This window comes from Podarcis filfolensis (genome assembly GCF_964270895.1).
Source record: "Podarcis filfolensis genome assembly, chromosome: 3".
NCBI classification, from domain to species: Eukaryota; Metazoa; Chordata; class Lepidosauria; order Squamata; family Lacertidae; genus Podarcis; species Podarcis filfolensis.
The window spans coordinates 117534299-117561016 of record NC_139606.1 but is presented as its reverse complement, the minus strand read 5'-3'; the positions used below and the strand labels follow the sequence as shown (position 1 = coordinate 117561016).

At 44.7% G+C, this 26718-nt stretch overlaps 1 protein-coding gene across 4 annotated transcripts in view; it reads left to right on the top strand.

The window, feature by feature from the left end:
* The window catches only part of MSRA (methionine sulfoxide reductase A), a 197869-nt gene that overhangs the window by 56691 nt on the left and 114460 nt on the right, over positions 1 to 26718 (top strand). For 3 of the 4 annotated variants that reach the window (XM_083605574.1, XM_083605575.1, XM_083605577.1), the window contains 2 exons: positions 15131 to 15199; positions 23776 to 23895. In XM_083605574.1, the coding sequence (XP_083461700.1) occupies positions 15131 to 15199; positions 23776 to 23895 (189 nt within the window). The remainder of the gene's footprint in view (positions 1 to 15130; positions 15200 to 23775; positions 23896 to 26718) is intronic. The other variant, XM_083605576.1, reaches the window with a different exon arrangement.

Genomic DNA, 26718 nt, shown 5'->3' with positions numbered 1-26718 from the left:
TTATTTATAATATCACCTTTCAGGATACAGAGCCTTCCACGTGTTTTTGTTCTAGCTCACTGCAAACCTTCAGTATAGAAATGAATACTATGCTGACTATAGTATTTTTTAAAAAATGTGTTTTTTTCTCTTTTAACCTTGGTTTCCATAACAGGAAAATCAATGAGTACTCAGAGGTTTTTTCCCCATCTTATACTAGCTGTTTTGCTCCCATCTCCCACTTTCTGATTATATTCATATTATCACAGTTCATAATAAAAGTGGTGTATTTGGCAGAATTTCTTCTAAAGTATATTTAATTTTCTTATTTCAATTATAATTGTCAGTTTTTGTCAGCTACAGAAAATACAATGGCATTTGTATTGGAAGAGCTTTAATTTTCTAAAAAGCTTTTAGAGAGAACATGTTCAAGCAATTCAGTACTACTTAGCCGTGAGAAATTATCATTGCATTCTAATTTTAAGTAATGTTATTAATTAATTCTTAATACCTGAATCTGGACAACTTATTTAACGGGAGTAGTTGAGGATATACTTCACTAAGCCATTCTTGCATTTCACTGGAATATTTTGGAATTGCAAAATTTCTTATTATATCTTTTACATAATCTATTTCAGCTTCTTTTATTTTATAGGTGATCCACCCAAATCTATGACTTAATTTAAATCAAACAAATAAAAAGCCTATTCAAGGAAATATGCTGTATCAATCCAATTTGAGACAGGTTTAATATTTAGAAGCTTAAACATGCTTTGGGATTAGTTTATCTTCCCCCTTTAACTAAAATTTAAAGCATGTGTACGCAAACATGAATCTGCAGAAAAATGGCAGGGGTGAAAATGACCAAATATAACACAACAACACTGTTGGGAACTAAGTTCTACCCAAGCCAGTGGGATTCATTTTCAAACAAGTTGTGACTTGTTCTTACAGAGCTACCCTTCCATCTCGGGTAGGACAAGGCCATATTGTAACACTGCCTGCTAACACCCCTCTCCAAAAAAATCCCATTACAGGTACAGTGGTACCTCATGTTACATATGCTTCAGGTTACATAAGCTTCAGGTTACAGACTCTGCTAACCCAGAAATAGTGCTTCAGGTTAAGAACTTTGCTTCAGGATGAGAACAGAAATCGTGCTCCAGCGGCGCGGCAGCAGCAGGAGGCCCCATTAGCTAAAGTGGTGCTTCAGGTTAAAAACAGTTTCAGGTTAAGTACGGACCTCTAGAACGAATTAAGTACTTAACCTGAGGTACCACTGTAGTCACTTTCATATTTCAAGCACAGTGTCGGTGTTAGGATCCACAGGAGAAGGCCACTTTCAGGATTGTTTCTGGCCCATCTTCACTGTACTTCCTATCAGCAGCCTCTCATAAATGTAGGAGCACTTGTAGATTACCACTGTGCAGCGTGGGATGGGAGGGTCGGTTGTTAGTGTGATAGCACTGAGTAGTGGAGGCCCATACCCATTGGGACTTGTAGGTCAGAAGGCAGGGAGGCCAACAGTAGATGGATTCCAGAAAAGTGACTGGCGGAGACAGTTAATTCTGATACTGTTCTCACGCTCTTCCCTGCTGAGTTCTACAAAGGGAGCGCTGAGACCAAAGATTAGAAAGTTGGCAGCTTTGCCACCCCCTGGACTGGTTGTGAGCAAGGAGGTAGGCAGCTGAGGGCTGGCTGAGCTTGGTGGGGCAGTGCCCCATTCACCCTAATGGACCAGTTTCCGTTGGGCCATTGACACATACTGAGTGTTGGCTTGGAGAACGCCATGGGTTGCTATGCTGAGCTGACTTGGCACTCCTTGCACCATTCTTGCGTGCTTATTTGCTGGTGTAGGGTCTTATAGGGCACACCCTATGAGAGTGCAGAAGTAGGGTGCCCCACTTGCCTTACCTAGAATAAACTTTCCTGTTCGATTGCCCCAATCTTTATATGCATTGCACGCATTCAGCAAGCGTAGGCAAGGCTATGAGAGTTACATCCACAGCATTTCCTCGCTTATGTTGCTTCTCTACTCTTTTATCAGTGTTCTGCTCTTCATTTATTGTCTCTCCTGAGTCATCAGTATTGGTCTAATGGACTGGAACAGCCTAAGGTGAATGATAATTACTTATTGAGTCGCTGATAAGCCCAGATGAGAATAAGGCTTATTAGATCAGTAATAATGGAAATCTGCATTTAATATAGAAATCTGTAACCAGTTTGAAACAAAAGAGCCCAGATCTATTGATCCCCCCCCCACCACTGTCCAGAAAGTTAAAAGTGTTAGAAAACTTTTTAAATTAATAACATGAATCATAGAATCGGAGAGAGAGAATACTTTGGCTGTCATCCTGGGCTTGTCGACTTGGAGGCAAGCTCCAATAAGATCAATGGGATTTGCATCCAGATAAATGCATTTGGGTGCAGTGTGATACCTAGTGTTCACCCATGAAGTTTGTGTGTGGGGGGGGTACACTTGGCGTTGTGCTAACTGTGCTTTAAAACTCATTGCAAGTAGCTGAAAGTCTGTAAATTTTGATAACAAACTTGAATTGCAATGTGGGTTGAGTAATTTTGATTGCAACTGTAAAAAATATAAATAATGATCATGATGACTAATTGCTTGCGCATCCAGTAGCTTAAAATACTGGTTGAGTATTCATATTCTGGCCAGTTCTTGTCAGAACTGTACAGCCGACCATTTCCTGTTGGTTGAATTTTCACACCCAAAATTTGAAATGATGCAAATATTCCATACATTCCTAATCAGTACAAGAAAAGAGGGTACTATTACACGAGCACATTGAGCTTCTGCTTTTTTGTCCAGCCTTATGACTCATTTGGAGAGGGAAGGAAGAAGATTGGGTGTCCCCTGACAACTGTTTGCCTTGTGATTCCTTCTGGAGACTCGTTATCTCATGTTTTAATCATGGAATCTCCCTTGGCCTGGGAACTTCTTTATCCAGATTATCTCCAAGAGGGAAAAGCAGGATGTGCAGACTCTCTCTCTTTTGGATATCTCCTTTTTAAACACGGAGAGTTTCTTGGACAGGGCAGCTAAAGCACGGCTGCTTATTTCCAAAACCTGTATCCATTTAAAGAGGAGGTGTAAACTGAAACCGGGTTGTAGAGCAGCCTTTCTCAACCTGTGGAGTCCCCAGATGTTTTGGGACTACAACTCCCATCATCCCTAGCTAGCAAGGCCAGAGCTCAGGGATGGTGGGAGTTGTAGTCCAACAGCATCTGGGGACCCACAGGTTGAGAACCACTGTTGTAGAGGCTCTTCACAGAACTTGGGGCCTTCCTTTATTTTCCCTGGCAAGAACTGGTGCTGACCCAGGATACTCTGGTTCCCGAGGTGGTCCTGTCCCCAACCATACGCAGACTCTCCACTAACCAACAAGGGACACAATCCAGCAGACGGTTCTTCTGCCCAGTGCTCACTGAAACGGACAGGAACCATCCAAGAGCGCTCCAAATTCAGCACCCAACCGAGGCCGCTTTGGGGCAGCAGAAATCCCCTTTCCAGAGTTTCCCCTTTTCCGCTAAACCCCAACACCGCACGGAATTTGCTGTCGAGGTGCTGCGGATGGGGCTTTATTTATTATTATTATTATTATTTGTTTGCTGTTTCCATTGGTACCCCATCCCTCATCCCGGGGAGCGAAAGCTGGTGGGGGCTAGTCTGAAACAAGATTCTGAAAGGGAGGCCTGGAACTCTCCAGCTTATCTGAACATTACTCCTGATCATTTATCACTGTCAGATGGGAGTGGGCGGGGGTGGGGAAGAGGCACTGAACCATTCCTGCTCATCTGTTGACTGACAGCTGAATGAAGCTTTAATGCAACCTCCAGGCAGATAATCTGCCATCAAGGGGAGGTGGGGGGGAGTGTGTACAAGGAAGATACTCTATCACAGCCTGCATATTGCTTACAGCTACTGACATCTTCACGAGGGCTGTTGCGGTGGGTTTTTTTTCCTTCCCCCCATTTGTGCTGTATTAGCAGCATACTGGAGACGTGCTCTCAATCTCCAAAATGATAATACCACGACATTGTGAGCCAGATGAGAAGATGTCAGTGTTTTTGTTCTGCGTTTGTACAGAGGGAGTCGACTCCTGACAAATGTCAGTGTCCAAGGGACCCAGCGTAAGCCTAGTGATGCTGTAGAATAGTGCGAGTTGGAAGATTCCTCATTTCTGATTCGGCCACAGCCGTGAACTCACCCAGTAGCCTCAGGCAAGCCATGATTCTCTCAACCTCAGCCCCTGCCCCCAGCCTGGAGTATGGGGATAAACAAATATTAAATTCACCCTGTTCTGAATTTAATTGGCCAGTTCATTTGTTTCTTTTTGCAATGTTGTTCATCACTTTTTGTCGTCACCCCCCCCCCCAGAATCCCACTTCCCCCTGTTTTATTTGTTGTTATTAGTGGTTAAAATACATTGTCTCTGTGGCTTGGTGGATTTGGCGTGCTGTTTTGGACAATGGCTTCTGTTTTACTCATGTGCTGCAACCTAAGGGAGTCTTCCGTCATCCTAACATCCAAATTCTTTAAATCCTCCCATTTGTATATGTAATCATTTCTGAGATTCATTTCATATCACATGCTTTAGCTTAGGCAGATTTTATGGAACTTTGCTTGAAAGTGGTGTCAGTTAAAACGCTATTGACAGCAATTGTTATAAGCTACTGCAATAAGTATTCTAGAAAGTGAAATTTCAGACTCTTTGAACAATGTTAATGTAGCATTCATGGATTGTGGCTTTGGAAATTTCAACTTTTCCTTTATGACCCATTAAGCAACATGGCAAGCAAGCAAGAGGGAGTACAGTGAACTAGTATTCTACATTTTACCACTGCTAGTTTAATGATTTCAAACTCCTTCCTTAATGAATAATATTTTGCTGTTTCCATGTAAGTAGAAAGCAGTAATTGTAGCTCTGATGCTCCCCAGTTTTCAGCCTCCAAGGGTCAGGAGTATGCACAGGCCCCTTTCTGTGGCTTTGTCTCCAGATCCAGTCAGTAGCTCCCAGCCTTCTCATCATGGTGTTTTACAGGTATACCTGTATGGTGGCAGCACTTAAACCAGGGATTCTGGGACCAGATGCCCTTGTTGTTGTTGTTTAGTTGTTTAGTCATGTCCGACTCTTCGTGACCCCATGGACCAGAGCACACCAGGCACTCCTGTCTTCCACTGCCTCCCGCAGTTTGGTCAAACTCATGTTGATAGCTTCAAGAACACTGTCCAACCATCTCATACTCTGTCATCCCCTTTTCCTTGTGCCCTCCATCTTTCCCAACATCAGGGTCTTTTCCAGGGAGTCTTCTCTACTCATGAGGTGGCCAAAGTATTGGAGCCTCAGCTTCAGGATCATTCCTCCAGCACCATAATTCAAAAGCATCAATTCTTCGGCGATCAGCCTTCTTTATGGTCCAGCTCTCACTTCCATACATCACTACTGGGAAAACCATAGCTTTAACTATATGGACCTTTGTCGGCAAGGTGATATCTCTGCTTTTTAAGATGCTATCTAGGTTGGTCATTGCTTTTCTCCCAAGAAGCAGGCGTCTTTTAATTTCACAGCTGCTGTCACCATCTGCAGTGATCATGGAGCCCAAGAAAGTAAAATCTCTCACTGCCTCCATTTCTTCCCCTTCTATTTGCCAGGAGGTGATGGGACCAGTGGCCATGATCTTCGTTTTTTTGATGTTGAGCTTCAGACCATATTTTGCACTCTCCTCTTTCACCCTCAGTAAAAGATTCTTTAATTCCTCCTCACTCTCTGCCATCAAGGTTGTGTCATCTGTATATCTGAGGTTGTTGATATTTCTTCCAGGAATCTTAATTCCGGCTTGGGATTCATCCAGCCTTTCGCATGATGAATTCTGCATATAAGTTAAATAAGCAGGGAGACAGTATACAGCCTTGTCGTACTCCTTTCCCAATTTTGAACCAATCAGTTGTTCCATATCCAGTTCTAACTGTAGCTTCTTGTCCCACATAGAGATTTCTCAGGAGACAGATGAGGTGAGCACGCCCTACTTGTGCACTACTGGGACAGCTTTCAAGTAGAGGGACTTAATGATCTAGATTCTAGTTTGCTGTGCTGCACTACCAGCTATGTAATGGTCGGAAAAAGCAGCACCAGGTAACTTGAGGAACCAGTAGGAGGCTGGCTGGTCCTATAGTGGCTCTTCACACTGAGCAAGTTATATTTGGAAGAAGCTTCTATACAGATGTGCCTCACTTTATCCTCCTCCCTCTTCATGTATCTGTAATCTGTAAAGTTCCATTGCAATTCAGTAATTCACAACAAAGTGGATAGTCCACACTCAGGAAATCATTCATTTGTGTGATTAATACAGTGCCTCCCACTTAGTTCATTCGGTGAATGGTTTATATAAGACCCAAATGTTCCTTTCATTTATGATTCTTATGCCATATCCAGTGAGTAGAAGTTTTTCATGTCTTGAACAGATACTGCAGTGCAAAGTATTTCTGCTTTTTCATGCTCCTTATTTCTGTCTTAAAGTTTGGGAATTCCTGGACGTGCCCGCTTTTGGGGTCCTACAAGCCCATCCAGTGGGAATTTTTGCATTTTAAAGCAAATGTCCTGGATTTTGGGATTTTTTTTGTTTGCACGCAGGTGGCTCTTTATATTTTACCTCTTGAAATATCGCATGGTCATTGATTTGGTGTAGGAGGTGGGAAATCTGGATCTCAGCGACCCAATAATACATGTGAAAGGGTTGTCCCATGTTCTTTATCTTATATCTGAAGTGTTCACCCTTTTCATACGCAGGACCCCTTTTGAAGCCAAATGTGTATTTGGTGACCTGCTTCTTTAATTTGTTCCCGTATAAGTTTATGCATGTGACCCACTGTAGGTCAGGCTGTGGTAGTGGGTCCCGGTTCACCATAACAGCAGTCCTACTGGAGAGAACCAGAGATCCATCTGGTTTTTGAGGGTCTGGCTGGAAGCGAGTGATAATGTGCTTGGGGCCTTGGGCTATTGTTTGGGTGATGAGCTACTAACACTCAGCGCAGTGGCATGCACAGTGCAGTTCTCATGTGTCTGCTTGTATTCACTGTCTTCAGTTGTCTGTTCTATCCACTGTCCTGAGAATAATTGAATTCAGGGAACAGCTTGCAAATCTCAGGGTAAAGCAGAGGGAACAAGAGAATGGGAATGGAGAAGGGGAACGAGCACTGACGTAAAGAGAAGTACAGTGAGGTAGGTTTTTGTGGATGTGGGTGTCAGTGGAGTATGGAGACTGATTAGGAATTTGCTTACCATCTGTGGTCTAAACCCATGGACTGCAATCCTATGTAAATATTCTTCATTTCAGAGAAAGGTGTAAATCGTTTAAAAGACTATATGTTTTTATTCTGCCTTTCCCTTTCCTGGTAGTAATGGTGCAAGCTGTTTTGCTTATATAAATAAAAAATAAAATAAAAAATTGTCCAGTAGCACTTTATAGACCAACTCAGTTTGTTCTTCTGTGTGCATGCACACTTCTTCAGATACCTGAACACGAAAGCTTATGCCAGAACAAACTTAGTTGGTCTATAAGGTGCTGTTGTTGTTTAGTCGTGTCCGACTCTTCCTGACCCCATGGACCAGAGCACGCCAGGCACTCCTGTCTTCCACTGCCTCCCACAGTTTGGTCAAACTCATGCTGGTAGCTTCAAGAACACTGTCCCACCATCTCGACCTCTGTCGTCCTCTGTCGTCCCCTTCTCCTTGTGCCCTCCATCTTTCCCAACATCAGGGTCTTTTCCAGGGAGTCTTCTCTTCTTTTGAGGTGGCCAAAGTATTGGACCCTCAGCTTCAGGAGCTGTCCTTCCAGTGAGCACTCAGGGCTGATTTCCTTAAGAATGGAGAGGTTTGATCTTCTTGCAGTCCATGGGACTCTCAAGAGTCTCCTCCAGCACCAGAATTCAAAAGCATCAATTCTTCGATGATCAGCCTTCTTTATGGTCCAGCTCTCACTTCCATACATCACTACTGGGAAAAACAGAGCTTTAACAATGTGGACCTATAAGGTGCTACTGGGCAATTTTTTATTTTTTTTATTTCGACCGCGTCAGACCAACACGGCTATCTACTGAATCTCTTTTTCTTATGAATGCCTAGTCAGTCTTTTTAATTTTTGAAAGAGAAAAATAATAATTCCCAAATCCTACCTAAAGGAATTTTGGCCCAGTTTAAAATCATTATTTACTGACATATTGTACTGAATATTGTACTGAAACACATCATATTTTGTAGCATCAATCAGTGTTCAGACAGTAATGCCGCTTGATATAATGGATGCAGTTGAATGTGGGGTGTCACATCGCGATACATCAACTGCATGAAAACATTGCTGGAACTATTTTAAGCCACCACTGTGCCCTTTGTCAGTGTCAATTTTAATAAGTGAAAATAATTTGTTCCTAGTATAACTTGGAGCCATATTGTTTTTCACAAAGCTCCGATCCAGCCAGATGAAAAGCAGTATTTGAGGGTACTTGGTGGGGGCTACTCTTCAAGGATAGGGACGCGGGTGGCGCTGTGGGTAAAACCTCAGTGCCTAGGACTTGCCGATCGCATGGTCGGCGGTTCGAATCCCCGCGGTGGGGTGAGCTCCCGTCTTTCGGTCCCAGCTCCTGCCCACCTAGCAGTTCGAAAGCACCCTTAAGTGCAAGTAGGTACTTGCTTTCTATTGGTACCGCTTTCTAGCGGGAAGGTAAACGGCGTTTCCGTGTGCTGCACTGGTGCCGGCTCGCCAGAGCAGCTTCGTCACGCTCGCCAAGTGACCCGGAAGTGTCTGCGGACAGCGCTGGCCCCCGGCCTCTTAAGTGAGATGGGCGCATAACCCTAGAGTCGGACACGACTGGCCCGTACGGGCAGGGGTACCTTTACCTTTACCTTACTCTTCAAGGATAGGGGCTTTTCTTTTGCTAATCTCCTGGCAAGTGCCATTATTGTAAACAAAAATTGCCCTTTTTCTCTTATGGGGTATCCAAGAGCCCATATAGAGTCCTTACATAGGTTCCCTATTGGTAGGAGAAAATAACAGAGGCCAACCAGAGACTATTGAGAAGCAAAGCAGCTAGTAAGCCTGATCTTTATTGATCTGTTGCAATAGGGTGCTCCCATCACCTGCAGGAAAGGAGGAGGAACCCAGAACAATGGCGCGCAAGGCCATATAAAGACTTGAAATTGCCGCCCTGTAGATCAAGACCACCCCCAGAAATGTCATACATACATCACAGAAAGGGTGTAACCTAAGACCACCCCCCAGATACATCATACCTACATCACAGAAAAGGCGGTCTAAAACAGAAATTTGAATGTTGTTTTTCTCCTGTCATTGTTTATCTCCTGTCTGGCAGGTTACTTGATTGGATTGCCTGGGGAGCCTGGCCACTCTTTTGTAATGATAAATACTTAGTTCCTGGGCCAGGTCACAGGCTCACACCCTATTCATATCTGGAATGTGCCCTTAAGACAGGATTTGTGAGGAAAGAGACAATGGGGAGGTTTCCCACTTTGACCTTGCAGAGAAAATATTTGCTCAGTTTAGGAATCAAAATGGTTCCAGGTCGGTCTTCCTGTGCTGATCTATGTACGTGCTTGGTTGGTACACTTATGAACATTACCATATATCTAAGACCTCAAAATTCCTATCACACCATTCAGCCTTGAAAGCCATGGAGCTGGGAATTGTACTGCTGTCAGAGATCTTAGGAGAGAGACTGGGTTCAGTGGCAGTGGTGTTTGGAACAGGAGATTAAGATGCAGGAGCCTAAAGCGCCTTTGCTAGGAGTTAAGATTAAATAGCTTGCCATTTGGAACATGAGAACTATCAGTACCCTGTGTATAGCAAAGGGTGCAATTGGGGATTTAAAAGGCAGTCAAGACATCGGGGAAGGTAGTGTAGCATTGGGGCAAACACCGTGTTTGTCTGATATGCTGGCCTGACCTTGCAGAAAGTTTAAAGTGGGCCAGGAGACAAACAACTAATTTAGGCTCAGTTTATAAAAGAAAATAAGTAAACAGCACTGAAAACAGCCACCCACACCCACCCTCTTGCAATCTTCTCAAATTCCCTTGAGTACCAAGATTTGTTTGCTGTGGAGCACGAGGAGCTGATGCTTGAGAATCAAAGATGCAAACCCCCAGCGAAGCTAGTTGAGCAAGTTCTTTCAATCGTGACAATGAGAGCGAACTCTTCTACTGTTGAAAAGGAACATTTGAGTGGAAAACAGCATTAGCAAATGGACACAATCTCTCTCTTTCTCTCCGCCCCCCACCTGCTGACATTATTAGACGTTTCACTTATAAGATACTGAAAGAGAAAATCACAGTGACAAATGCCCGCTTTTAAATTAAATACATTATTTCCATCTCTTTCTGGTTAGTATCTTGTATGCAAGTGTGAAATGCAAACCACTGGCTTCCAGATATTTCCTGATGCTTATTCACAGCAGTGAAGGGTTGTCACAAAGAGTGGGAGTTAAGGGGTAAGTCTGGGAATGGGCTGGAATTCAGGTGAAAGAAACTTCTGCCAGTGTAATCCCATTGCAATCCTATTGTCTTTCCTGGCACTTGTGATTTATTGCTGCATCTCAGATTGCCAGGGCTTCTTCCTGCCCCCTTAAGCCATGCAACTCTCAGAAACAAGGAATTTACTCGTTTCCTGCTGTAGCACTTTTCTTTTTAGTTTAGAACTTAAAAGAAACATTTGGGGCTTTTTAACTTGCAAGGAATAAATGGAACAGACAGTCCATATCCTGGGAACATTGTAAGCTGCTTTATAGAGAGATAGAGCATTGGTCCATCTATCGCAGTACCTTGGTTCTCAAACTTAATCCGTTCCAAAACCAAAGCGTTCCCAAACCAAGGTGCGCTTTCCCATAGAAAGTAATGCAAAATGGATTAATCGGTTCCAGACTTTTAAAAACAACCCCTAAAACAGCAATTTAACTTGAATTTTACTGTCTAACAAGACCGTTGATCCATAAAATGAAAGCAGTAAACATTGTACTGCAGTCACACAATCAATCAATCAATCAATCAGTAGCTGAACTGGGTTCCACACAGTCGCAAAAACAAAACAAAAAAGAGCTGCAAAAACAAAACTGCAAAATAAATGGCAAAAACAGACAGACCTCAGCGTAACACTCAAAATAGAAGTGTGGCACTTAAATTGGAAGCGTGGCACTCAAAACGGAAGTGTGGCACTCAAAACGGAGCACGTTTGGCTTTCCAAAAAAGTTTGCACACTGGAACACTTACTTCCAGGTTTGCAGTGTTTGGGTTCCAAGTTGTTTGAGTACCAAGGCATTTGAGAACCAAGGTAACACTGTATTGCCTGCATGGACTTGCTGTGGCTTCTCTACAGTTTAAAAGAGGGGATATTCCTGGCCCTTCCTGGGGATTCTGGGGATTGAACCTGGGACCTTCTGCGGAAAAAGCAGATGCTCTATCATTGAGGTATGGCCTTTCCCTCATTCTTCTTCCTACTTCCCAGATACTTCTCCTGCTCTTCCTTCGGGAGGGTGATCTTTTGCTTCTTCCAAGTGTACAGATGGAGCAGCTTAAGCCTGTTCCAGTTAATTTTGCAGATTTTAAGAATGGAAGAAAAGCTCTGCTGGATCAGACCAAGGTCCATTCAGGTGGTGGTGTGGTTGATCAAGAGCAAACAGGCAAGACTCCGACCTGTCTTTTTCAGGCTTTATTATTGCAGACTATTTACAGTGAAGAGTGTCGCAAGTTCATGTCCGGCTCAGTCGCTAGCAGAATCTGGGAGTGATCGGTCCTTGTACCTCCCCCAGCATAACAGTCGCGTGACCTCCAACCTTCTCCTCCCCTTCCTGTGCCAAAACCTACTGCGCAGAATGGGTGCTGGCAAAGGGGGACTTCCCTCCTCTCCGGTTTGCTCAGCCTTGGCGTTGAGGCTCTCCCTAGCGTCCCCTGCTCCCACCACCTCCTCTCCACTGGAGCTGGGGCTTTCCTCCTCCCCAGAGGAGGAACTGCTTCGCAAGATCTTCGGAGGTTCCCTATAACATGACTGCCCTTCCACCTCTCGCCTCTGAGCTGATGGCAGTTCCCTGACAGTCCATTAGTACAGCATCCTGTTCTGACACATGAAAATTAAATTATATACTTCAATTTTATATGTACTGTTTCCCTAAAATGCTCGTTTTATTGGAACCTGCTTGGCTTTGCCTCGTGACCATTGCTGGTCAGTTTTTTGTTTTTTGCAAAAGTTCCCGCAGGATTGCATGCTAATTGCGTTGGTGTGGTCTCATCAAAGCCAATGGAACTTGACGTTGAAATATCTGGGCACTGTTGTGGATATTGCTGTAAAGGTTTTTTAGATCTCTGACATAATGGGAGGTTGTTTAAGAAAATTAATGGAGCTCTATATTTTCTTTAGACCCCTGTGTAACAACAGCACAATAAATTGGTATTGAAATAAAATACAGAAGTGGAATTTCTTTTTACACAGGCATAATTGAAAGCAAGTATTTTAAAAGCCTATTAGCTATAAATAACAAGTATCTAACAAAGTAACCATTATTGATTATGTGTGGTGGAGACATTAACAGTTCAAGCTAAAATTATTGAGCTCTCATGAAAATAAAGAGCTGGGGGTGGACTTCTAGGCCATGACAACCAACCCCAAGGTGTTACCTTCCTGTGGCCTTGAAGGTAATACCCACGACAGAATGCCTTCATGAGAGAATAGGCAGGGATAAAATTCTCTGTGCCAAATGCCTGCCAGGCGTTAACTTTGGAAGTGTAGACTTGATTCTGACCAAACTATGCCTCCTAGAGCAAAATATACACCAGGAGGCTTAATTTGGTCAGAATCAAGTATACACATCCAGAGTATATGCAGTACTTCCGGTAAAAGCAGAGCCATCACCTTGCCAACAAAGGTCCGTATAGTTAAAGCTATAGTTTTCCCAGTAGTGATGTATGGAAGTGAGAGCTGGACCATAAAGAAGGCTGATCGCCGAAGAATTGATGCTTTTGAATTCTGGTGCTGGAGGAGACTCTTGAGAGTCCCATGGACTGCAAGACGATCAAACCTCTCCATTCTGAAGGAAATCAGCCCTGAGTGCTCACTGGAAGGACGGATCCTGAAGCTGAGGCTCCAATACTTTGGCCACCTCATGAGAAGAGAAGACTCCTTGGAAAAGACCCTGATGTTGGGAAAGATTGAGGGCACAAGGAGAAGGGGACTGCAGAGGACGAGATGGTTGGATAGTGTTCTCGAAGCTACCAGCATGAGTTTGACCAAACTGCGGGAGGCAGTGGAAGACAGGAATGCCTGGCGTGCTCTGGTCCATGGGGTCACGAAGAGTCGGACACGACTAAACGACTAAACAACAACAACAAGTCGCTAAAGGGCTGTGAAAATTTGTGTCCCAGGCTTTATAGACTTGTCTACCCATGTGCTATCGGAAACAAAGGGGCTCACTGGTTGCCAGATGTGAAATATACGTATTGACATTATTTTCAGCTCTCCCACCCCACTACTGTCTTTGGTGTCCCCACCCCTTCCTCCTGGAAGCACATTAAAAAAAATGACATAAGGAATTGCCATTTGCAGTAAGCAAGAGGTTTTTTTATGTTTGTTCACATACAACAATTTTTATTTACAGCAGGTCTTCTAGATTTAAGGACCCCAATTCAAATGTTATGGGTGTTACAGAGGCAAGGTGACCAAGTAAGCTACATAAAGAATATAACAGGCCCTCCAATACCGTCACACCTAGGGACAGGATACTGAGGGGAGCAGACCCAGACCCCAGTCTAATCTGTTTTCAGAAGTTTAGCTTACATTAGTGATCCAGGTGGCAGATGGGCTTCCTGGCTATGGAGCAAGTGTGTTCAGGGATACCGTTGCCTGGCAAACTATACCAAATAGGTACATTTACATAATAAAGGTAAAGGTAAAGGGACCGCTGACTGTTAGGTCCAGTCACGAACGACGCTGGGGTTGTGGCGCTTATCTCGCTTTATTGGCCGAGGGAGCCGGCATACAGCTTCCGGGTCATGTGGCCAGCATGACTAAGCCGCTTCTCGCGAACCAGAGCAGTGCACGGAAACGCCGTTTACCTTCCCGCCAGAGTGGTACCTATTTATCTACTTGCACTTCGTGCTTTTCAACTGCTAGGTGGGCGGGAGCAGGGACCGAGCAACAGGAGCTCACCCCGTCACGGGGATTCGCACCTCCGACCTTCTGATCGACAAGCCCTAGGCTCTGTGGTTTAGACCACAGCACCACCCGCATCCCACATATACCGTATTTTTCGCCCCATAGGACGCACCACCCCATAGGACGCACCTAGGTTTTTTGGGGGGGGAATTTCCCCCCCAGGTGTGGGGCTGGCGCAGGGGAAGCCCGAGCTTCCCCTGACCCCAGCCCTCAGAACAGGCTGCTGCCTGCAAGCCTTGCGAGCCCGGCGGGACCTCCCGCCGGGCGCGCAAGGCTTGCGAACACCTTCCTGAAGCACGGGGCGTCCTCCGGAGGGCACCCCGTGCTTCGGGATGCAAGCTGCCTCCCCAAGCCTCGTGCGCCTGTGGGACCTCCCGCCGGGCGCGGGAGGCTTGCGGACACCTTCCCGAAGCACGGGGCGTCCTCTGGAGGGCACCCCGTGCTTCGGGATGCAGGCTGCTGCCCTCAAGCCTTGTGAGCCTGCGGGAAGTCCCCCGGGCTCGCAAGGCTTGCGGATAGCTTCCTGAAGCCTGGAGAGCGAGAGGGGTCAGTGCGCACCGACCCCTCTCGCTTTCCAGGCTTCAGCGAAAGCCTGCATTCGCCCCATAGGATGCACACACACTTCCCCTTCATTTTTGGAGGGGAAAAAGTGCGTCCTATAGGGCGAAAAATACGGTACGTGATACATACAACACCCCCCCAAAAAAACCTGAAGAGCAGAATCTTTTAGTTTCATGCAATTTTTAAAAGTTTTCTCTACAAGAAGTGCCGTTTGACAATTGCCTTTATCATCATTGCTATGAATAAAGGATTTAGCATTAACCCATGCTAGTTGAGGTATCGAAGATATAAATATGTTTTAGGGGCTTGTTCCCATGATACATTTTCTTACCTGACAGGTAGCTATTTCCTTCTTTCTTAGATAAACACCATGTGAATGGAAACAGCATGGTCGAACCTTTTCCAGAGGGAACACAAATGGCAATATTTGGTAAGTTTTTCTATTATTAATAATATTGACTATCAGTACAGCTCTTCGTGTGTGCTCTATAAAATTATTTACAATTATTATTCCACTTGGTTGTTGTTAGAATTCCCAACTCCTTGGTGGCTCATTCAAGATGACTGAGTGAGCTTCATGGCTGAGCAGGGACTTGAATCCAAATGTGGCAAACCTTTCAACCTTGGCTGTCATTCACGGTTTGTTTGTTTTTGAGAGAAACAAACCATGAGCTCATGTTTAGATGACGCAACAAGCCAAGGCTTGTGATTTGTTGCTCCTAGTGTGGAGGAGGAGGACTTTTGGGCAGTGAGCACACAATGGTTTAAATGTGACTTGTGAATGCAGCCCTACACTTTTATTGATTTTACTTCTTATAAATTGCTCGGTTACAAGTCCGTCCTTCTGCTTTTGAGTGTTACGAGTCGATATATTTTGGTTTGGGATTTGGGAGCAACCAGGACCTCTCTGAGCATTCAGCTGAGAATCATTGATTAAAAAAAAGAAGTAATCACTGGTATAGATAAAAGCATTAAAAGTTCAGGAGACATTTCAATATATATGCTCACTGATGCTCACGCACATCTCCATAACCGAACAATTCTTTCTCGTTTTTTAGAACAGTTGCATCTTCTAAATACTTTAAACTTAATTCTTTTTCAGTTTATTATACTTATAATCATTTGCACTGGAAAACAAATTGAGAGTAATTTTTTTGGATTGAAAACGTTCCATTTTTGGTCTGATTTGTTCACCTTTTACACTAGGCAAATTGTTACATGAGGCATGGAGAAGCAACGGAGTTGGGCTCTAGATTCCTTCAAAACATCTGCAGTTACTGTGACACTACCAAGGACATTTTTGAAGTACACTGTAATACGGGAATAATACGGGAAACTGTCCTTGATTGAGGTTGCATTAGCATTCTCTTATTTCAAAGGATCACATATTTATCTTTTTATGCTTTCTCTCTGATTTTTGTTCTTGGAGAAAAAAGCCAATGCAACTGTAAGCTCTTGAGTGTATGTGTAGGTCCTGTTTATGCTCTCTTTCATGGTCTTTTCCCCAAGGTACCATAATTTGTATTTTTCATTCTGACATTTTGCAGTTTATGTTTTATTTTTCATCTGCTCAGCTTGTATCTTCTTTATCCGTCTCAATGCACGTTGAGTTTGATGTCAGTGCAAATTGCTTTTCAAAATAGACTTTTTGATCTGCAGAATACTCTTTTCAGAAGCATAGCATTCTTTCTAGAAGTGTAAAATTCTTAAGATATTCTCCCTGGAGTAGTTGTAGGAACAGACCACCTGCTTGGGTTCAATGCAGAGTTAGATAAACATATATGTTGTATATCTTGACATTTCTGTTCCTCTGCTGCAGGAGGGACTTCCATAACTCAGGGATGAGGTACGCTGTGTGGTATTGGTGTGCCCCAATAATATTGCCCTTGGAAATGATTGGCTGATCAGATCACAGTCTGAGACAGTGGGCCATATCTTTCTATGTCTATATGTGTGCATGTATGTACATACAGGGGACGCGGGTGGCGCTGTGGGTTAAACCACAGAGCCTAGGACTTGCCAGTCAGAAGGTCGGCGGTTCGAATCCCCGCGACGGGGTGAGCTCCTGTCGCTCAGTCCCTGCTCCTGCCAACCTAGCAGTTCAAAAGCACGTCAAAGTGCAAGTAGATAAATAGGTACTGCTCTGTCGGGAAGGTAAATGGCGTTTCCGTGCGCTGCTCTGGTTCGCCAGAAGCGGCTTAGTCATGCTGGCCACATGACCCGGAAGCTGTATGCCAGCTCCCTCGGCCAATAAAGCGAGATGAGAACCGCAACCCCAGAGTCGGCCATGACTGGACCTAATGGTCAGGGGTCCCTTTACCTTTATGTACATACAGTGTATGTGGAACATTTCTCTGAAATGCGCAGCCTTCATGTCATTCCAAGGTACTTGTTCCCTGAGGACACCTGGCCTCTGGCACACTGGGCTTTGCTGCAGTTCACCAGCCGATTACTTTCCAGGTGTTTGGGGAGAAAAAGGAAGAGAGCTCCAGGTGCACAGAAGTATGTTTCATTGAACCCCAGGCTTCGTTGGGCTGAATAAAACATGTATTTGCATACCTGGAGGTCTCCCCGCTTATTTTCTAGCATTTGGTTCCTTCTTATTCTCTCCCCTCGTGTTTTTGCAGCCTGAGGCAGGGAGCAAAGTTCCTTGTTGCCCACAGGATGCGGCTGGTTGGGTGGACTTGCTCGTGCATGCATCCTTTATGGCGACTTGTGAGGAGTCTGTTGAGTCTGCTTATATATTTGGTATTTGGTTGGATTAGGTGGCCTCTCGGCCCTTTCCAACTTAACAATTCTATAAAGAACTGTAAGATCCGGTAGAACTCAAACTCTATCCCTGTGGGCCCTTTGGCACTGCTGAGATCTTTTGCCTGCTGCTGAGTTCTAGAGCAGCCTTTCCTTTATTCCATTCCACAGAACAGTTTTGTTGTTGTTTAGTCGTGTCCGACTCTTCGTGACCCCCTGGACCAGAGCACGTCAGGCACTTCTGTCTTCCACTGCCTCCCGCAGTTTGGTCAAACTCCTGCTGGTGGCTTCGAGAACACTGTCCAACCATCTCGTCCTCTGTCGTCCCCTTCTCCTTGTGCCCTCCATCTTTCCCAACATCAGGGTCTTTTCCAAGGAGTCTTCTCTTCTCATGAGGTGGCCAAAGTATTGGAGTCTCAGCTTTAGGATCTGTCCTTCCAGTAAGCACCCAGGGCTGATTTCCTTAAGGATGGATAGGTTTGATCTTCTTGCAGTCCATGGGACTCTCAAGAGTCTCCTCCAGCACCAACCACAGAACGGTAGAATGGTGTTTCTCTCTCCCCCACCCCATACCAAGCACTTCAGAGTATCTGTTCCCACCCCCTTTGATTTTGAACCTGCCTGGCAAATAAGATCTTTATTGGGCACCCTTCTCTAGGTGTTCTTGCTGTTTGAAGTTAGGAAGGGTGGTGACTGGAGATATTTATTTATTTATTTATTTATACCCCGCCCATCTGGCTGGGCTTCCCCAGCCACTCTGGGCAGCTTCCAACAAAATATTAAAATACCGTAGTACATCAAACATTAAAAGCTTCCCTAAACAGGGCTGCCTTCAGATGTCTTCTAAAAGTCTGGTAGTTGTTCTTCTCTTTGACAAATCTGGTGGGAGGGCGTTCCACAAGGCGGGTGCCACTACCGAGAAGGCCCTCTGCCTGCTTCCCTGTAACTTGGCTTCTCGCAGTGAGGGAACCGCCAGAAGGCCCTTGGAGCTGGACCTCAGTGTCCGGTTAGAACGATAGGGGTAGAGGGAGGAATTCAACATCACACTAAAAATACATTCTGCCAGTACAAACATATCTGCTTGCCCAACTGAATGACCTCCCCTCTCCTCCTCCTGTGTATTTTTCTGGGGGTTCCCCTGACTCTCCCAAGCCAATTTTGGGGATGATGTGAGGGGAGGAGTGGGGAAAGCCCTACTGCTGGCCCCTGCTAGGGATACTATTTAGTTGAATCCGTTCCAGAGTTTTTTGAGAGCCAGTGTGGTGTAGTGGTTAAGAGCGGTGGACTCGTAATCTGGGGAACCGGGTTCGCGTCTCCGCTCCTCCACATGCAGCTGCTGGGTGACCTTGGGCCAGTCACACTTCTTTGAAGTCTCTCAGCCCCACTCACCTCACAGAGTGTTTGTTGTGGGGGAGGAAGGGAAAGGAGAATGTGAGCCGCTTTGAGACTCCTTAAAGGGAGTGAAAGGCGGGATATCAAATCCAAACTCTTCTTCTTCTTCTTCAGTGGTAGTACCCTGACTATGGGGCTCCCCTGCCCTGAAGCATGGATTCCTGTTGCCTTCATTACTATATTTTATGCACCAGGGGAAGTCCAGCATCTCTTTGGCATGCACTCTCCAGTCTCCTTTGGAGCAGAGCGTATCACACAATCTGGGGAAAAAACCCACAACCCTCACTTTGTCTATTAATTGACTCGAGTGGAATGCATGTTCTCTGGAAGTAGATGATCAGTTTTGATGCTGGGATTCTATGTTCATGATATTGTTGTGTCTGGAGAACTTTTCAATGTCCCCAATGCTGCCTAGAACTGGCAAAAGTGTACAAATGATTCCTAGGCGGTTTCGAATCCAGGCACTGCTTTGGGCCAGTTCTTCTGAGCTTCAGCTGTGAAATTTAATCACATACCTTCAAGCTATTCTCTGGGCTGTGGACATGGCTACAGTGGCCAGCAGTCTATTAATCAGTTGCAGAGGTAGTGGTAACTTCCCAGGGAAAGCTAACTAAACATGCTTATTTTCCCAGGCATTCTGACATGTTGTTTTTAGCCCTGTTTGAGGGTCCTAATCTTGTCTTACCAGCTGAAAGTACCTGACATTGCTTGGGAATTCCAAGAAACCAAAGAATACTGAGAATCATAAATGGCTAATATAATTGGTTAGTTTCTAGGGCTATACCTGCCCCCACCCTCTGGGGTGACCCAGGAAACACCTGACCTGGATCTGGCCCGATATCAGTTGGTGGAGCTAATGCTTAATTGGGTTTTTATTTTATTTTACAAAAGCCTATACAGTGGGGGAAGGAGGCACTGTGTCTTCTCCCCGGCTCCCGACCACACTGCATAGAGCAGGAGGGTTCAATCCTGCTAGGTCTTGCTTTGCAAGCGTGTACTCTGACTGGAACTGTTTGGGAAGCAAATGGTTTTGTGACCCAAAATACAATTCCGCACAGTCTCTGTTCAGTTCTTTTTATACATTGCTGGATACAGAATATTCTGGATGTACAATTATTCTTAGATTGTCATTATATTGTCTCTTTGTTTTTAGTACATTTCAACCAGCAACAAAGGTAGGAGCCGGCCAGAGTACATGACTTAGTTTGAAGTTGGTTTCTGAAGTATCAAAGGAAGGCCATACCTTTGTAATCCGTTTGATGGCGGGTACGGCTTTGTTCTGTTAACTGAGCTTTCAAAGAATCTTTGAAATTGGCAGAAGGCAGCGGAGCTCTTCTGATTCACTCCTAGAGAGGACCTGGCCTGAAACACTTCTGAAACAGGAAAAGCAAAATGAGAAAGAAAAGAATGCACCACAGGATGTCCAGTAGAACCCGGCCCTAAAAATAAAAGATGGAAAGCAAAAAACAAATCCTAAACCCATTTGGAGTCGTAGTTTAACTTTTGGGGCCAGTGGGGACATTTTGAATTTTGAGAAACTGCTCTGGGTTGTCAGTTGCATAGTTGATGCCTTGGAATGTGGCACAAATTGGCTGCCATGGGGGCGCAGCATAACACAAAATGGCTGGCACATTTAAAAGAGAAGAAAATGAGACTGGATAGAGGAAGCAGCTGCCTCTCCTGCCCAGCTGGCAGCAACAGCATCCTGAGCATGCAGGGGTACCATTCTTTTCAATTAAGTGGCTGGCAGGCAGCAGCAGTGGTGTAGGCAAAGATGTCATTGCTCCTTATGAGAGCTGCTACACCACTGAGCCTACCTAGTGGCCGTGAAGGCAGGAAAGAAGGCATACTTTCCTGCCTCCATTGCACCCTCATTGTGCCGTCCAGCAGAGCTTTTCTGGGTGGCGTAGGGCCTTTTACAGTCTGACCCAAAGGAGGTGGCAGAACCGACAGTAGCTGGCTGTCACTTGTTTGCAAAGCATTTTGAGGATAAAATCACTTGCATCCATCAGGACCTTGACTCCACTGTTAAAGTCGATGAATATTGAGATGTGTCCTGTTATGTTGGATGAATTTCAGATAGCAAAGTTCGAGGATATGGAGATGTTTCTTTCTTTCAGGGAAACCACTTGCATTCTGGACCCTTGCCCCTCTTGGCTGATAAAAACTGGCAGGGAGGGAATTGCTGGCTGGCCAGGGAGATGATTAATGCCTCCTTGAGAGAGGGGGTGGTCCCTGGCTGCTTGAAGGAGGCAGTGATAAGACCACTCTTGAAGAAACCCACCTTGGATTTGGAAGATCTAAGTAACTATTGTCCAGTGGTCAAGCTCCCCTTCTTGGACAAGGTTCTTGAGAGGGTGGTTGTGGACCAGATCAAGGCACTTTTGAAGGAAACATATTTTCTTGATCCATTTCAATCGGGTTTAGGCCTGGTGTTGACATAGAAACTGCTTTGGTGGCCTGTATGATGACTTCTGTTGGGAGAGAGAAATGTGGAGCCTTCAATGTGGGGTTGCTCAGGGTTCAATTCAATTCTATCTCCCATGCTGTTTAAGATCTACAAAAAACCGGTGAATGGGGTCATTCAGAGTTTTGAAGTATGTTGTCAGCAATGTGCTGATGACACACAGCTCTGCTTCTCTTTTACATCTGCTGGTGTGGCAGTGGACATACTGGACCATTGTCTTGCCTCAGCAATGGGCTGGATGAGAGCCAACAAACTGAAGCTTAATCCAGATAAGACGGAGGCACTCTTAGTGGGAGATTGTCTGCTCTTGTTGGTGTTGCACTCCCCCTGAAGGAGAGGGTACACAACGTGGGGGTAATTCTGGATCCCTTGCTGGTTCTTGAGGCTCAGGTGGCCTTGGTGGTGCAGAGTTCCTTCCATTAGGTTTGAAGAGTATCCAAGTTTCTCCAGTTATTTTGTTGTTGTTTAGTCATTTAGTCGTGTCCGACTCTTTGTGACCCCATGGACCAGAGCACGCCAGGCACTCCTGTCTTCACCTTCTCCTTTTACCCTCCATCTTTCCCAACATCAGGGTCTTTTCCAGGGAGTCTTCTCTTCTCATGAGGTGGTCAAAGTATTGGAATCTCAGCTTCAGGATATAACTCGTCTTTATTCTAACATGTTATAACTCGTATTTATTCGAACATGGTTAATGAAGCTAGCACCTACTGGCTACCATCCAAAAGCAGTTGAACTTTTGGGTTTCTTCTAGACATCTGAAGGGATGAATTTCATAGGGAAGTGCACCCCTTCCCTGTCACAAGGATCACAAAGAACAGCAAACCCCACTTTCTCAGGTCTGAGCTAAGAAATAGATATCACCATAGAGCACATGAAGCCCACTTTCGATATGTAGGACTTCTGATTCAAGGAAGGACACAAAAAGACACTTTTCCTTACTTCCACTTGAAGCCTTTCCCCTAGTTAAGTTGGCTTTTTTTTTAAAGGTAATGACTCACAGGGCAGGAGACTACAGGGTGAATGGATTCAAGATGGTGCCTGTTGTACCAAGGTCCGTTCTGTCTGCTATTTAATTTGTTGTTTGCTTTGGAGCATTCAGCTTCAAAGGGAGAATTTTCAGGCCAGGCCCTGTTTATATTTAGATATTTGCTAACTTGTAATTGCAGATAATTTGAATTGGTGAAGCTCTTGTTAAAATTAGTGGAATTCTGTTGAGTTGAAGCTCCGACTTAATGGCTAGCTGGCCATGTCAGTGAATAAATATTTCATTTTTGTGTGCACTTTGAATATTATTTTCATGCATAAATTGACTAGCCTGGAGAGCGCCCCCCCCAAAAAAAAATTCCTGTATGATCTCTAATTTAGTTAATTATTGCTCTGCCACCTTTAAAGATTGCAGATGCCAGGAAGCAGAACATTAAATGAATGTTTGCCATTAATACAAATTATTGTGTTTTGACAGTTTGTTAATCAGCTAAAAGAAAATTATGCTGTAAAAATATGTACAATTGCCATTTAACCAACCCTAAGGCTTTTACATGGATGGGGATTCTCGTCCCTAAAGGTTGTGCATTTTGAAATCCTTTTTTTTTTTTTTAAGGAAATGGGCCATCTAAAGTGTGGAAGAATTAGGTTTTTATTTTATTTCAAGAAAAGCATGTGTTCATGACGACTGCCAGCGCATCTTACTAGATTGCCATTGAGGAGTTCCTTTCCCTCCCATTGGATCAAAGGGTCTGCTCAGATTCTTCCTTGTTACATAGGGGAAGTGTGATCCTATTGGTACTACTGATAAACTTTTGACGCAGATGCCCTCCAAATCCTTCTGGTCCTCCTGGAACAGGCAGGGGTTGGCAGTATTCTACTGAGGATATTAATGGACTGACTGATACCAGACAATGACTCCATGCAACAACTGGTCTTTCCCTTGGGATAGGTCTTATAGCAGGGGGAGAATACAATTGGTGCCAGTCACAAAATAGCTGCCATGGGGCATAAAATAATTCAAAATGGCTGCCAAAGGGAGATTTTCTTTTTAAACGAAAACTCAGAGTCTGGGGAACCTGCCCAGGCACACCAGTAAGTATCTGAGCTCTGTCATAGTGGCACCAGTTTTGACAGAGCTTTTTTTTTTTTAATGTTCTTAAATGTATAGTAATTATTTCTTTTTCTTTCCCTTCTCCTTTTAATTATTATTTTTTACAGAGTTTTTGACTGCAGATTGGAAGACGGGGTTCCCTTTTCTTGAATTTATTGTTCTTGGTTTTGTTTTGTTTTTCTTAAATAGTCTATGTTTTTTTATTCTTAGCTGTGTTGTATGGCACATTGAATATGCTCTTTTAAGCAAAAACCTTGTAAGTCTTTTGTAACAAGAATGCTTTCTGTTTTGTTCCATACAGGGATGGGCTGCTTCTGGGGCGCCGAGAGGAAATTTTGGCGGCAGAAAGGAGTCTACTCAACTCAAGTGGGCTATGCTGGAGGACACACCCCAAATCCCACCTATGAAGAGGTCTGTTCAGGTAGGGCTGACTCTTCCATGGATTATAAGCCTTTTTCTGAAGCACTGTGATGTAAGTCCCCTCCCCCAAACAAACAGGTTGTTAAGACTATTCTATAGAAGTAAGATTAGGGGCATATATGCATAGCTGTCAACTTACAGATTTGAAAATAAGGGACCAGCAGCCTTGAAAATAAGGGACCAGCAGCCTTGAAAATAAGGGACCTGCAGCCTCACCTGTTCCAGGCACTCCAGTCTTCCTGTCCTCCTGCAGTCTGGTCAAACTCATGCTGGTAGCTTCGAGAACACTGTCCAACCAACTTTGTAACCAGAGGTTCAACTGAATAGAATCTGAATCACATGCACCACAAGGCCTATGCAGCCTCAACTTAAGATGGCTCCCCGGCCTGGCTTTGCACTACAAAGTTTGCAGCAGCATGTGCAACAAAATGGCATCCAGCATTCAAAAACCCCCTCAGCTTGCATTAACTAGCCACACAAAAGGCATGCAAGCTCCACCCTCCAGTCGTCGTTCTTAGACTTCTTATTGGGTGAGCAACACAGCCAAGCAACACAGTTGGAGCCTCCCTCATCCCTGGCTGGCCGGCAGGGAGGGAGGGAGAGGAGCTGCTTCCTTTGAAATTTAAGGGACATCATTTAAGGGACATTTAAGGGACATCTATCAATAAGGGACAGCAGCGGGACATGGCGCTGGAATAAGGAACTGTCCCTTCAAATAAGGGACATTTGACAGCTATGCATATAAGCATGCAGACTTGCCTCACGCCAACCCAGAACATTGATCTTTCTACATAGACCAGGACTTCCTACTCTGGCCTGCCAAGGACTTAGGCAGAAAAGCCTTTGGCAGCTCAGATATCGAGGTCCATTTAGCTGGAGGTGCAGGCCAGGGCTTGAATCTGTGACCTTCAGTATGGAAACCAAGTGTTCAAATGCTGAGCTGTGGCTGGGCTCTGTGTGCGCTCCGCACTGAAAAGCAGAAATAAAACAAGTGTTCCATCAAAGGAACCCAGATTTTGTGCCAAGAAAAGGGAGAATTCCATAACCCATTTTGACAGTGAAGCACAGATTTATTTGTTTTGCCTAGTGCTCTGCTTACATGGGATTGTGGGAACTGTGGCAATGTGCCCAGCAAATACCCCCATTCCCTGGTGATGTTTTGCATTGGGGATTGCATACAATCTACAAGGATAGGAAACTTCCTTTTGCAATAAGTCACTTGTTGTTGTTGTTTAGTCGTTTAGTCGTGTCCCCATGGACCAGAGCACACCAGGCACTCCTGTCTTCCACTGCCTCCGCAGTTTGGTCAAACTCATGCTGGTAGCTTTGAGAACACTGTCCAACCATCTCGTTCTCTGTTGTCCCCTACTCCTTGTGCCCTCCATCTTTCCCAACATCAGGGTCTTTTCCAGGGAGTCTTCTCTTCTCATGAGGTGGCCAAAGTCTTGGAGCCTCAGCTTCCAGATCTGTCCTTCCAGTGAGCACTCAGGGCTGATTTCCTTCAGAATGGAGAGGTTTGATCTTCTTGCAGTCCATGGGACCCTCAAGAGTCTCCCCTAGCACCATAATTCAAAAGCATCCATTCTTTGGCGATCAGCCTTCTTTATGGTCCAGCTCTCACTTCCATACATCACTACTGGGAAAACCATGGCGTTAACTATACGAACCTTTGTCGGCAAGGTGATGTCTCTGCTTTTTAAGATGCTGTCTAGGTTTGTCATTGACCTTAAGTCACAGCACGATCATTTGTGGGTCTTGATCTGCTAGTAGAAGACCAGTATCTCAAGGTGCTACGTCGTCCTTGGTTTCCTGTGGGTGCAAGGGGCCAACCCAGCTGCCCTGGAAATCCAAGAAGTCATTGGAATGACTGGAGTGATGTTACGACTGCAAAATGGGGAAAAGCCATAGAGTATCTGCTTTGCATGCAGGAGTTCCCGGCTTGAATCATAGACATCTCCAGGTAGAGCTGGAAAAGAAGCTCATGTCTAAAACCATGGAGAGTCCCTGCCAGTCCAGATAGACCAATGGGCAGACTCAGCATTACTTGACTTCTTATGCAATACGAGGGTCGTGCGCTAGGAGCTTGTAAAATAAGGCATTAGAGACCGGGTGCACTTGTATTTTTCTCGGACATAAAGGATGCAAAGGTTGTGGCCTAGCCTCTGTGCCATAACAGCTGTGATGAAATTCAGCCATCAGGAGCAGGGGTCAGCAAACTTTTTCAGCAGGGGGCCGGTCCACTGTCCCTCAGACCTTGTGGAGGGCTGGACGATATATATATATATATATATATATATATATATATATATATATATACACACAAATAACCCAGAGATGCATTTAAATAAAAGGGCACATTCTACTCATGTAAAAACACCAGGCAGGCCCCATAGATAACCCAGAGATGCATTTTAAATAAAAGGACACATTCTGCTGGGGAAGCCCAGTCAGATGGTCGGGGTATAAATAATATATTATTATTATTATTATTATTATTATTATTATTATTATTATTATTACACATGTAAAAACATGCTTCTTCACACACCGTCGGCAGGCTGGATTTAGAAGGCAATTGGGCCGGATCCGGCCCCCGGGCCTTAGTTTGCCTACCCATGATCAGGAGTAACAGAGTGGCTTGGGCTAGCGCAGAATATCTCTAAAAATACGATGTTTTGGTTTCAGAAACTACAAAAGTGATCATCTTACACAAACTCTGCCTGAAAGCAAAATAATCCGTGCCCAGATTTTTTATCTACAACAAACTTGAAAACCTTCTAAGATTAATTGACCCCATTTTGATTGCCATGCGCTATTAGCAGAA